Source organism: Phalaenopsis equestris, unplaced genomic scaffold (assembly GCF_001263595.1).
Source record: "Phalaenopsis equestris unplaced genomic scaffold, ASM126359v1 Scaffold000212, whole genome shotgun sequence".
Taxonomy (NCBI): domain Eukaryota; kingdom Viridiplantae; phylum Streptophyta; class Magnoliopsida; order Asparagales; family Orchidaceae; genus Phalaenopsis; species Phalaenopsis equestris.
Window position 1 is genome coordinate 157,048 of NW_018164654.1, and position 13,394 is coordinate 170,441.

At 35.6% G+C, this 13,394-nt stretch overlaps 1 protein-coding gene across 3 annotated transcripts in view; it reads left to right on the forward strand.

The window, feature by feature from the left end:
• Window positions 1–5,286: 5,286 nt before the first annotated feature.
• Window positions 5,287–13,394, forward strand: part of LOC110023122 (transcription initiation factor TFIID subunit 2) — a 126,476-nt gene continuing 118,368 nt past the window's right edge. For 2 of the 3 annotated variants that reach the window (XM_020722372.1, XM_020722371.1), the window contains exons 1-4: window positions 5,287–5,504; window positions 6,557–6,929; window positions 7,028–7,173; window positions 7,263–7,329. In XM_020722372.1, the coding sequence (XP_020578031.1) occupies window positions 5,389–5,504; window positions 6,557–6,929; window positions 7,028–7,173; window positions 7,263–7,329 (702 nt within the window). In that variant the 5' untranslated portion in view covers window positions 5,287–5,388. The remainder of the gene's footprint in view (window positions 5,505–6,556; window positions 6,930–7,027; window positions 7,174–7,262; window positions 7,330–13,394) is intronic. The other variant, XM_020722374.1, reaches the window with a different exon arrangement.

The following is a 13,394-nucleotide window of genomic DNA, read 5'->3' on the forward strand; positions in this document are numbered from 1 at the left end:
TACGATTTGAGAATATGATCCGTTCGAGTACGTGGACTGTATATAAGTATTTTTTTTTTGTAGAAGGGATTCCAGCTGCTGAAGAAGAGCCGATCCTAGAACTCAGGTAGTATTACGATTTGAGAATATGATCCGTTCGAGTACGACCTTTGGAGGAAGACTGAGAGAGAGAAGAATAAGGGAAGAGTCTAAGGGCTCGAGTCTCATGCGTTTACCTATGATGGTCACCCCTTTGCCAGTGTATCTGCAGCTTCTACGTCTACCATACAAAAAGGGGAGGTATTTAGGTGTGCTTTCATATCCACTACCGCGATGAATTACAGCTTCGCTCAGATGGGGTCGGAGCTGGAGGCAAATATGGAGACCAAGTTGAAGGTCAAGTTAGATGCATTATAACATCGGGCGAAGCAGCGAAGGAAGCCTCCATTGGAGGAGGGGGAGGACAACATAGAAGGAAGATTAGCGGAGATATTTTTCATTTTATTTATATATGATTATGTTGAATATTTGAGCATGTATTTTCTTATTGAATAGTGCTGCATTTATGTTAAATTAAATTTGATTACATGGGTTGATTTGGGGATGTTTTGGGGCTGTTTAGGAGCAGAATTTAAGTAATTTAAGAATTGTGTGTTGTGTATGTAAATGCCTCTTAATAATATTTTCTTAAGTAACTGGATGTTTTGTCCATATGATTTTATTCGAGAAAGTTGAGGCTCACATCGAGCCATTATCATTACTTCTTGAAATTGGATTATACAATAATTTTCATAAGAAATAAAAGGTGAAAATTGTTGAAAGGAAAAATAAAAGGGATGAAAAATAGTATAATACATTAAAATATGACAATATGGAGCTTAAAAATTACCTTTAAGACGCATCCCATCGTTTGGGGGCTTTGGCCAGAGATAGTTGAAAGAATATCAGTAAGATAATGAAAAAAAAACATTGGATAAGTTGTGAAATTGCCGGATTGAATTCCTAAAGTATGAAAAAATGTGAGTTTTCCTTATTACTTTTCTAAGAGACTAATAAAAATGCATATATAAAACCTACAAGGCTGTATTTTTCAAAAGCCAAAGATAATCCATCAATCTTCCTTTTCAACAAGCCATATGAAAAGCTAAGCGACTGTCACATCCCAACTAACCTCCCTTAAGAGTTGGCTGAGTTGCAACAAAAATGGATTATCCGGGCAGACAAAATTTTGAATAATGATTGTCTTTAGCATGTAGAAATGAGACCTGATGAGTGATGAACTAGTCTAACTAAATTGTTAAGTGTTTTATTTTGTAATTCATTTACATTCACATATGTTTGGAAGCGTGAAAATCTTAGCATCAAGACATATATATATCAATACAGAGCCACTAAATTTAATATAAATAAAATAAATACCCAAAAGTTTGTATAAGCTCCAAAAAAATATGAGATACGAGAGTTGTGCAAGTCACAATTGAATACTCGCTCTAGTGCTTCTTACCCCTTCCTGTAAGTCAATAAATAACTTATCAAAATAATATAAAATAAAATTTTATAAACGAAAAAAAAAACATGTATGCTTGTATGTAATCCATGTATATGTCCACAAACCATAACACAACATATTTTAAATGTATAAAACATGAAAAGAAGAACATAAAAGGCAATGAACCATTCCTACTGTATAACATATATATTTCATACATCTACGTGTAATCATAAGCACACAATCATAAACATATTCATAAAAGTTATCAATCTAATTATAGAAATATCACTGATAATTGTATATGACTCAATTATTTTTTGTCATGTCATGTCATTGGGTCGCCACCCAACCCGAATACTACATTTGCTATTAATAACAGTTAAACCCACAACATAGCACTTATCAACAACTCCTATGGTACATATGATTTCCTACATTTCATCATCGTCTGATCCTATTGTTCCCATAGTTTTGATACCATAGGAATACCAAGAATCAAAAATCATATCGTTTGCCATCATCTATACTTACAAATATTCATATAATAGCTTACCTATAATATCACTGATGATATTTCTTAAAATATAATTTCAGTAATAAACATTCATCATAAACATTTTATATATCATATGCATGAATCATAATAAATGATACATGTAGGTAATGATTTCATAAACATATTAATTAGATACATAGTATAGTAAAATCTTATCCATCTAAGCGACAATCAATTTACATTTATTAAGCCATGTAAATATTCATCCACAATATGCAAGGAATTCTAAATGCAATGGTTTTAAGTTTGGAATCACATGAAAACTTACAGACAATTAATTTTTTTAAGTTAGCGCATGATTATTTTAACTGAATTGATGAAACAACTCTATGATGAGTTTCCCTGAGCTTGTCTTGAGCTTGCAACCTAGTGTAAACAACCTGATGAGATTCGTAAATATTTTAGGATTTCATGAAATCTTAGCGCATTTCGTGATTTAACCATAAAATAATTCATTTACAACTTCTTACTTCAAAAGGGCTTTTCGACATAACCAACCCTTCTCCGAGACAATCTATTCTTCTTCCCTCTTGCTCCAAGCACTTTGTTGATTTCTTGCTAACTAAAGCCCACAAATGAAGTTCGTCGCTTCCAACACAAGTTCGTCTTCATTATAGCTACCGTAAATGAAAAGGTTGGGACATGTGACAAAATAAAGTGTAAGGAAGAAAATCAATGTCTTAAATAACATGAAAAAAGGTTTTCTACTCCCCGATTTTGTCCCAGAGCCTCAGATTGCCTTCTGTCGCACTATGCGAGTCATGCGACTGTGTCATTCAGGTCTGTGCTACAGTGGCCCGATCGCAGAACTTGCAGGATCCTTCTGTCGAGCTTTAGAACATTCTGTCGAGCTTAAGAATAGGGAGAGGGGGAGTGAACGTGTCACTTATGATGATCCCCTTTAATCTTAATTGTTCAGTTGGACTAAGACATAGCATGTCGAGTAAGGTGCAGGTAGGTTGGCTGAGATCAATCTTAATAATTATGTTTATTCAAAATTTTATTCTTTATAAATTGTTTTCCCTAACCCTTATGATTAAATTAATTAAACTTATAACTTCAAAATTTTATCTCTCCCTTTCTATTAAAAATTCATAAATAACATTCTATATTGAATTGATCGCTTGGATGAGTAGAATTTTATAAAATTATTTCTATTAAATTTTGGGGGATGCAAAATCTAACTACATTCTAAACTGCCAAAATCTCTATATGATTTCTCAAAATTTTAGGTGTTACAGCGTCAACAAAGAAGGATCCACAACAAAGCAATAAAAAAAAAAACTGAGGTTACATTTCAACAACACTTGGAAAAGCCTAATATGATAAATTTGATAAGCAAACTCCCTTGCATACATATCATAAAAAAATGGTTAGCATCAAGCGCAGCATGAAAGTTTCAATGAATGCAACTTACAATACAACAAAAAAGAGAGATTATTCATCATAATAGTGAATGCAACTTATGACTAGAATCCCAATACAACAAAAAAGAGAGATTATTCATCATAATAAGTGTTTTGGTAGCTCAACAACATGTTCGCAACAAGTATGCCCGCAAGTGCAATGAGCATACCCAACGAAGCAAATGAAGCAAAAACATGATGCTTTTCCATTTAGAAGTTGTGCAAATCACAAACTAACATATAATAATTCAGCATAAAGACGATCTTTCAAATCCAAAATTTCATATTACCTCGAGTTGATCAATTTAACCTCCAAATACATTCTTGAAATTTTAGATTTAATGTATACAAAAAATTCCTCATTTCAGATTCAATGAGTCAAATAATATTCCAAAAGTAATGAGGATCAATTTCATAATTATCCAACAAAAGAAAATGCAAAAGTAACTCTAAAAAAGTACACACCCACAACAAGCATACAGCCCAGCTCATCTAGCAAATCAAAGCCAAACACTAGTAATGAATACAGTAGAAACATATTGAAGGCATAAATGAATAATTATTGGCAAATTCCAACCTTCCATATGTTAATATCCAATAAAGAGAATTAAATCAATACCAGCCAAAACATTATGTAGCAAACAGGGCAAATGATGCAATTTCATCATCTTGAATACTCATAGTAACCATGAAGTAATAGCATAGGACAAGAGTGGCTAACTTTATAAGAATAAATAATGAACTCTCTTGAAATGTCAAGTTTCTCCATTCATGATACAATATGACGTCCGGAGTCTGGACACAAGCTGCGTCTATACAACAGACGCGATACACCCAAAATTTTTTTCCCCTTCGGATGTAGAGCGTTCGTTGTCTGAACACAATATTTTTTCCCACACCCATTTTCTTGTAAAAAAAAGAAAAAAATTGCAATTAAAGAGATTTTCATGGCACATATTATATGAAGTAATGGTATGTAAATTGTCAAGAAACTTAGGTTTGCATATCAAATTTATGCTTTTTTAGTGGAATAAAGAAATGCGAAATTTAAACTAATATCAAAATAACTACTTTCTTCTTTGAAAGGCCTAATGTCCATTTATTTTCACAAATAATATGTATTTATCTGAGTTATAAATTTTTTTTTTTTTGATAGCAATATCATTATGTTACCCATGGGTAGGGGTGTAAGTGAGTCAAGCCGATCCATGAGTTGGCTCGAGCTTGACTTGATGAGAGGGTCTTGACCTGGGCTTGACGAGCTAACAAGCCATGCTCAAGCTAGCTCTCACTCGGATTCGTTAGCTCGTGACCTAGCTCATTTAAAATTTTTTAATATAAAATGTACTCTAAATATATTAAATTTGAAGAACTTATTTTTAAAGATTTACAAATTTAAATAAAAATATGTTGTATTTTATATTAATTGATTTCTTATTATTTCTCTTATAATTGTTCATTCAATTTATCATTTTATTATAAGATTGTCTTAAATTAATATTATTTATTTATTTTTATAATAAACTAGCCGCCTCGTGAGCTAGCTCAAACTCATAAACTTAAGCTTGAGCTCAAACTCGAGTCAATAGAGTTAATCAAGCCAAGCTCCAGCCGAAAGCGGCTCGAACTCGAATTGACCCGTTATACCTCTATCTTTGACCCGTTTACACCTCTATATCATGAATGTAAATTTTAAACACACAAAAAAAAGAAGAAATGATTAAATGACAATAATAAATAAATGAGAGAAAGTATTATTCTCAATATTTTAAAAAGCATATAATTGACTAATTTTCAGCGGATTTAAAATCACCGCGAGCCCACATTAAAATATCTTGACCAGCATTTGGGGACTTCGCCTCGGACCGGAAGGGCCACGCTATAAATGAAGAGGAGTTTTGGCCGAAAGAAACAACAGAGCGGGGGAAGCTCGGGAAGATCAAAATTTTATTTTCATGGCGAAGCCCAGAAAGCAGAAAAGCGACGAGCAGAAACCGGAGAGTTCCGGAGGAGTCGTCCTTCACCAGAAACTATGCATCTCAGTCGACATGGAGAATAGAAGAATTTACGGGTACGGGAAGCTAGGGTTTTAATTCCGAATTTGTTCGGGATGCGAGAATTCGTCTTGGCTGTTTATCTTGTTTAATTTTCTTGTTTCTTGTATGCTCTCATCCGTAGTGATCTTTTCTGGGGTGAGTACAATTACACTTGGCTAGGACGATGAAGAGGCAGGGAAAAGTAGAAAGGGTTTTCGAGTTCGATTTACAGTTTGCTTGTTGAGGAAGCAGATGCACTGGAAGGAAGTTGGGTTCAGCCCTTGTTATCGAGTATGTCGTGAGTGGATTAATGGGGGAAAAGAACCGGGCTGTGTGTTCGAAGGCGAATAAGTCTTAATTCGAATTGGATTTACTGTTGAAAGATAATGTGTGTTCTGAAGGATGATGACAGAAAACCGGGTTGTTATGGGACAACCCAAAGGATGTTGCTATTGAGAGAACTAGAGGTTTCCGGCTCTCTTAGGGCCATGTAAAATATGAACGTCTAGTTTCACTTCAAGCTACTGAAAAGACTGATCAAATTTTATTAAATACTAATTGAATGGCACCCAGTGGTTGTGTGGTCTCATTTTTTGACCATCAGATTCTCTTAGTCCATCCCATTTTTTTATTTCAGAAACTTAGCATGGCAATTTTTTATGTGCTAATGTAGAAAAGGGGAATGGCAATCGTATTGCATTCTTAGAAAAAATATCTCTCAGAAAATCATATGTTTTATTTTTTTGGTTTTTCATGCACTTTAAGATACCATCCGAATACTTGCCTTTATAATTTATGCAATTGTTTTGAGAAACTTTCAACGTTTTCTGGATTAGGTATAATGTTTTTCTTTGTAACATCTGAATTACGTTGTTATGCACTATCCTTTTCTGTTTTATTCAACTTATTTGTCGGTCAAATACTAGTAGTTTTTCAATTATTCATTCTATATTGTGCTTGCTCTTGGTTTAGTTAAGAGGACAATTAGGTAGTTCGTTTGCAAGAAAGATATTGACTGTTTGCATATGCCTTAAGTAGATTTCTTAGCATTTGTCTTACAGAGTATTTTTTTTTTGTTTTTTACAAGGCACACTGAAATGAAAGTAGTTGTCCCAGAAAGTGGCGACATTGCTTTACATGCAGAGAACATGGTAATCAGCAAAATAACTGTAGACGGGAAAGATGCTGAATTTGAACGCTTTCCTCATTATCAGTTTGTCGATGAGAGCAGTTGGTGCTCGGTAACTTGCTCAAAGTCAGCTGCTGATGTTGCATGCTCAAGCTATATTTCTTTTCTGATCAGAGAAACATCTCCAAATCTGATTATTACATGCTGCAATAAATCAAAAGAGCCGCAAAGCAATCTGAGACAGACTGGTCCAGAAAATATTATTCAGAATTCAGGTTCAGAGCAGGTTGTTAATGGTTGCAATGAGCATCGAGAGCATAAGGTTACTTTAGTAGGTCATTTGCATTTGTTAACTTGAATTATTTCAAAATGTGATTTTGAGGAAGCTTCCACAGGATTTTTTGTTTAGTATGCTGTTTGACATTGCAGGATGTGAAGATAATTTGTATAGATTACTGGTTAGATCAGACAGAAACTGGAATCCATTTTGGGGAACATATTCTTCATACTGATAATCAGATAAGACGCGTCCATTGCTGGTTCCCTTGCATGTATTCATTTTCACAACATTGCTTGTAAGTTTACTTACATCAAGTTATACAAAACTTGGCCATTTTTCTCGTGTACTATATGATGTTGATAAACATTTTGTTATTGTGTTTAGGTTTGACCTAGAATTTACCGTTAGTTCTAATTACGTAGCTGTCAGTAATGGTGATTTACTTTATCAGGTATGTACTCTCAGGTTAGCTTTTTGACTTTATATTTGTTGGAGATTTGTGAATGCCACCTTCTTGATGCTATTGCCTTTTGATCTAGCTATCTTTCTGGGTAGATCAAGCATACCATTTTTTCATGCTAACAGATTCTCTGGGTCAAATGTGTGATGAGGTTATTTGTGCATTTAATGGTCTAATACAACATTACTTTACATGGTTTTGAACAATTTTATATTTCTTTTTTCTCTTTGAATGTTACTTTTTTTTGCTTCAGATATGCTTTTAACTTTTTAGTGCATTGAAATTGCTTGTCATATATTTTTAATGTACAATTTGGGGTTAACCTAGAATCGGAATGGTTTGTATATGGTTTTCCCTGAAGGAAGGAAAAGTGAGTGAGATGGAGTTGAAAGAGCAAAGTTGTTGTTTAAGCTTCTAGGAGGAGAGTAATGGAGGTGCATTAGAAGTGGCCAACCGACAAGAATTATGTGTTCTTTATTATTTATAAGAAAGAGATATTAGAGAGACAAAATGTCTAACAATGAGAGGTGGGATGGATATCATGTTAGTAACACCTTTGACCTACTAATTTTTTTACTTGGTGATGGGAGGATGATGATTTGAGGGGTTCCATGTAGATGCGAAGAACTTTGGGGGACTTCTCAAGAAGATTGATATCATTGAATGAGAGCATCAATCTTTGTCATTCTTGTGAGATGAGCCAATTAGAATGGGAGTGGATAGAATTTGCTATTGTTGATGGGAGGATGAGCCAAGAGCCATCAGGCCACGAAGCGAATCCTATGCTGTCATATCATCTGCAATTGTGGATGACAAGTTGTGGTGAGGAGGCTCTAACCCGATTTTGATTTCATCCCTTTGGCTTTAAACGATGTTTGTTGGTATTATGTCCTTTAGGTTATACATATGAGTCCTTTGTAGTTCTTTAAGCTTAACGAATTGGTTGAGGAAATGTAATTTTTTTTTACTTCACTTATTATTATGCTTGTGTGCTTTCTTTATTGGAGGGGAGGGCTTCTTCAATTTAGGTGGTGTTTATCCTTGGAGGACTTCCAAGGACTGGAATGCTGCCACGACAATTAAGTACAGTTACAAGCAACACTCTTTTTGTTGTTTCAGTATCATTCTCAGTTACATATTCTCTTCTTCTTTATACTTGTGTGCTAAATTTTTTTGGAGATTGGAATCACAGTTTTAGCTTGTTAAAAGTCAATTAAAGTTGTAACCTCTACTTATGAACAACTTTATCTTCTATCCTAATCTTTCCTGATTTAGCCTTTTAGAAACTATATTGACTCTACATAAACTATGATTTCCAATGTTTTTTTTTCATCATTTTCTAAGTAATAATTTAAATTCCTCTAGTTATATAAGCTGAATTAAATTTTAATTTGAAGATCTAAACCCCATCCTTTGGTAGGATGGTTTTGTACTCTTCATCCATTATCATGTTGAACTCATGCTTTTTAATTCAGCAAGGAGAGAATCAGATTTTAGTAAATGCGGGCTTGCCATTCTCCAATGAAGTGTCAATGATTATGCAATTATTTGAAATCCATTATTAGCAGCAACAATTTTGTGATTGCTTTGGGAATGACGTGTTCGGCGATCAATGTTTTTGTATTAGACTAGTTATGTGGCACTCATTTATTGCTGGAGGATAAGGCATGCATCTCAAGAAATAGCACATCCATTAGAGATTTTCTACCTTTGACCTCACATTTCAACATAAAATTGGAATTTTAGCTCTTCTTTTGTGGTATGTCATTAATGTTTTGTCTTCCTCTCCCCCGCAAGTAGGTTTTGCATGCTCTCTTCCTAAGCATTCAACAAAAGGGGAAAAAGCTAATCTTACGGGTATATATAGCTTCATATGGTATTTCTTTCCAAATTTAGGTAGTTTGCATCTTTTAGTTGACATGTTTTTTTATAGCTAGCATCTCTTTGTGCATAGATCTTTTTTCGTTATGTAATCATGGGATAAATGTTTAATCCATGGAGACCTTTTTAATTTTAGGTTGATGATAATTAAATCCATCATTTAGTGAGGCCCATCTCTTGTCTCCCATATGCCTTTCGCGATTCTGCGAAACACAGGGGCATCTTCACACGTAAGTCTATCGGGTTGGTAAAGCTTCGATCTCATTTGTCAAAAGCTTTTGACTTCTCATGATATGATGTTAGGCTAGGCACGTTGAAAGTAGCATCACTACTGCAACATTCAGGTAAGTCAATAGCTTAGGCATTATCATTCAAAAACACGTTCTGATAGAATAAGTATCCATTCTCTCTTAACACAACCCAAGCTAACATCATGGATAGACGATCATTCTCAACAATCAGGTCTCTAGCCATCACATTTGTAAACTGTTTCCAACTGCTCGCGCTCCGTTGGCCGTATTTGATAAATATGCGTGTAACGAGGATTCAACTCTAGGATGAAATCTATGACAGGTTGAACAACTCTTACTAGCAACCACTCTTGTGAGACCTCTTTTTCTTTAGTAGAATCTGGATCCCATTGTAGGATTTTATTTTCCACGAAGCTCCTTAGGTAGTTTCCAACAATATAGATCATCCTTCTTTTGTGGCCATATGTTGGTGGGTATACTGTTGAATTGAATTTAATATCTGAACACCTCTATATAACCTTCCAGAAGTAAGTAACAAGCTTCTTATTTTTGATATGTTGAACCACTTTCAGTGACAACCACCTAATAGGTGTCCTGTCGGTCAAGATATCTGACAATTCATCAATAGGGGTTGTCCCTTTTCATGTATCGAGTCCTCCGACTTACTATCCTTTAGAACAAATATTATTAATTAGGCTGGAGTTCTAATGGGATTGGCTGGAATCGTTGACTCTTCCGCGTAAGTTGAAAGTCGAGAATCCTCTTTGAAATCTTCTTCTCCTTGATCATTATTTATTTCTTTAATTGCGCACTGATCAGTGAAAGAGATCATTTTCCTGATTGTGCTATTTGATTTAATATTCTCAAATTCGGGACACTTGAAACACTTTCAGGCTGGGAAAAATTTGAGATTACGGATTGATTTCACTTGTTACGTACTCTTGACTAGTGTCTCCTTTGGTGGGGTTAGTTTGGATGCTTTGTTGGGTATTCTCTTGTTGCTTGATTCTGGGGTTGAACTCTATCTGTGAGATGCGACTGTCACCCGGTGAGATTGTCTCTCTACTTTTGAAGCCAAATTTTGAATATCATATATGTAAAGAATTGATAGGTATTGATCCTGCATCTCTCGTTCCATCTTAGAGCAAGTAGTAATTTTATTTTTTCCTTCATGCTATCGAAGAATTTTTAGGCTATCCCACCAAAATGACACACTATTCCTTAACTTGCCTGCTGCTAGTTTAATCATTCCATCTGATGGGACATCTTGGTACTCGAATACACGTTCTAATTTCTAGAGCCACTTGACGAACTCGTTCTGATACCGACAAAATATGACAAGTTCATTTTTACTTCAAAACTTCGGCTGCTCCAATATTCATTGCTAAATTTTCAATGTTGCTGTTCTTAATCTATGAAATCGAATGAAGTTTGTGTGACCCCCCTTGATGGTCTTGTTTTGGCGGTGGCGATCCTTCGTTGTAGTTGGAGGACTTCGATAACATTCTTGGATATCTCTTTATGGATTTTTATAAGTGGCATTATGTAATTTCCTTCTGATCAGGCTTTCAAAAATTATCTTCTTGGTGGCGTGGCCAGGGTTTTGGGGTTTGGGTAGGCAGAAGAGATCGTACAGGGTGATGTAGAGTTGTGAAAGAAAAATTTTGGGCAGTTGGTTTGCAAAATCAACAAAGGAAATGATTTTTGTGTGTAGGTCGAGATTGAGTATTGGTGGATGCTAAAAACTTTAGATTAAGACTATGATTACTTAGTTCTGATACCAAATGATGCCGAAGTTAATCCAAATCACAATAAAAAAAGTAATTATTATTACAGAAAGCAAATAGTCTATTACAACCAACATACTTTAAAGAGAAAATACAACATGTTGGTTTGCAAAATCAACAAAGGAAATGATTTTTGTGTGTAGGTCGAGATTGAGTATTGGTGGATGCTAAAAACTTTAGATTAGGACTATGATTACTTAGTTCTGATACCAAATGATGCCGAAGTTAATCCAAATCACAATAAAAAAAGTAATTATTATTACAGAAAGCAAATAGTCTATTACAACCAACATACTTTAAAGAGAAAATACAACATGACACCCAAAAAATTGAAACAGCAACAGATACGACACAAACACTCAAACTAAGGTGTATCTTGGGGTGGTGGATAGGGCTTGTTCCTCTAAAGAGAGAGCAATGGGTGGGGGAAAGGGCTGGAAGACGTGGCGACAACAAAGTTGTGTGAGTAACTGTGAGGTTAAATGCGAAGTTGCACGAACCGTAGGTTCGGTTGCTATCCTAGGTAGTGGCAGCAGGAAAGAGGGCGATGGATGACGAAGAAGTGGTTGAGAGCGACTGTTATCGCTGCGACAACAAGAGAGGACGACAACAATGAAAGTGAGGAGTTGCAGCAATGGTAGCGAGCTGGAAGGAGTGAAGTAGGTGGCTAGACGGCTGAAGCTGCAGTTGAACAGTAAATAGACGCTGTTTCGAGTGGTGGTCGCTAGGGGGAATGTCGGCGACAACAATGGGGGATGCATAGGACTGCAGGATAGCAAGAGGACGACTGTTTGGGGCGACGAAAACAGGGACATGTGGTTGAAATTTGAAGAACCACTGTGAAAATAGCGACGGTGATGTGGTCGAAATTTGAAGAACCACTGTGAAAATAGCGACGGTGGCTGTTTGGGGGTGGCTGCAGCAATCGAGGGTGACCAGGAGCGATGTTGGGAGAATGTGAAAGGGGATATGGAAGATAATCGCTATCTCAGGAGAGAGATATACGACACTCAAAGGGAGAAAACGACTGCTGACAACTTTTTTAAACAAACTCACGCCAAAAACTGACTTTCAAACCCCAATACAACATAAATTAGAAAATGATTAAAAATAAATGAAGAATAATATGAATGAAATCATAAAAAAGGAAAACGGGATTATTTCAACCCGTCTCCCATCTCCTGAGCCCCTTTCATGATTCCATGTAACATAGTGCCATTGCACTACATCACTTTAGGGTGTTGGAATAGTGTAATAATAATTTTATATTCTAAGTAAGATGGCCTTGTAATTTTGACCAAGAATAGTCCAGCCAGCTTGCTCTTAGCTAACCAAGTTTCTACGCCCATCCTCTATTCTTGCTGACCATTAGGAGCTTAATAGTGAAACTAAATTTATGGGGCTTGTTGTTAACCATTCATTTTCCGAGTGATGATTTCATTTGACCATGAAGAAATAAATGAACTTTGGATCTTTGGAAGCGTCAGTTCCTCCACCTGTCCTGATTCTAAATGCATTTAATTGAAGAAAGTTTATTTATGTGGTTTGGATCAAATGTTATTTTAACTTTTCAAATACAAAATTGGTGGATCTTTGGAAGCTGTCAGTTCCCCCACTCTCTTAATCTTTGTATTCTCCCACACACTCGGCTTCACGCCACAAATGTTTTCTGCATCCCTCTAAAGACCAGATTTCATCCTCTCCATTACAACTCCATACAAGGCCCCCTCCTCCTAGTTCTTGTTGGCTATTCGGAAACTCAACCTTCACATATTATTCTAAGTTTCAACTCCACTCCATTGGCTGCCATCCATCTAACTAAGGACAAGAAAAATTATAAAGCCTTTCCTATTCTCAATTAGACCATATATTTTCACATATACTACTTCATGGAGACGAACTTCCCTAGGCAACTTAGGCAAACTGATTTTGAATAGAAATAGTTGGGGCGCGGGCGGGTGTATTCATGGCAGATGACCAATGTTGGCAGAAGTTGCCAATTGGGTTCATACTTCCCTCATTGTTTATGATAATATTGAATACATCCACGATGCCTTCACTAGGAGAGGGTAGTGTTTAGGGAATGTTAACAAGAGCTAATGAAGGTTTTCGCTGAACGATGGATCAAACATTCTTT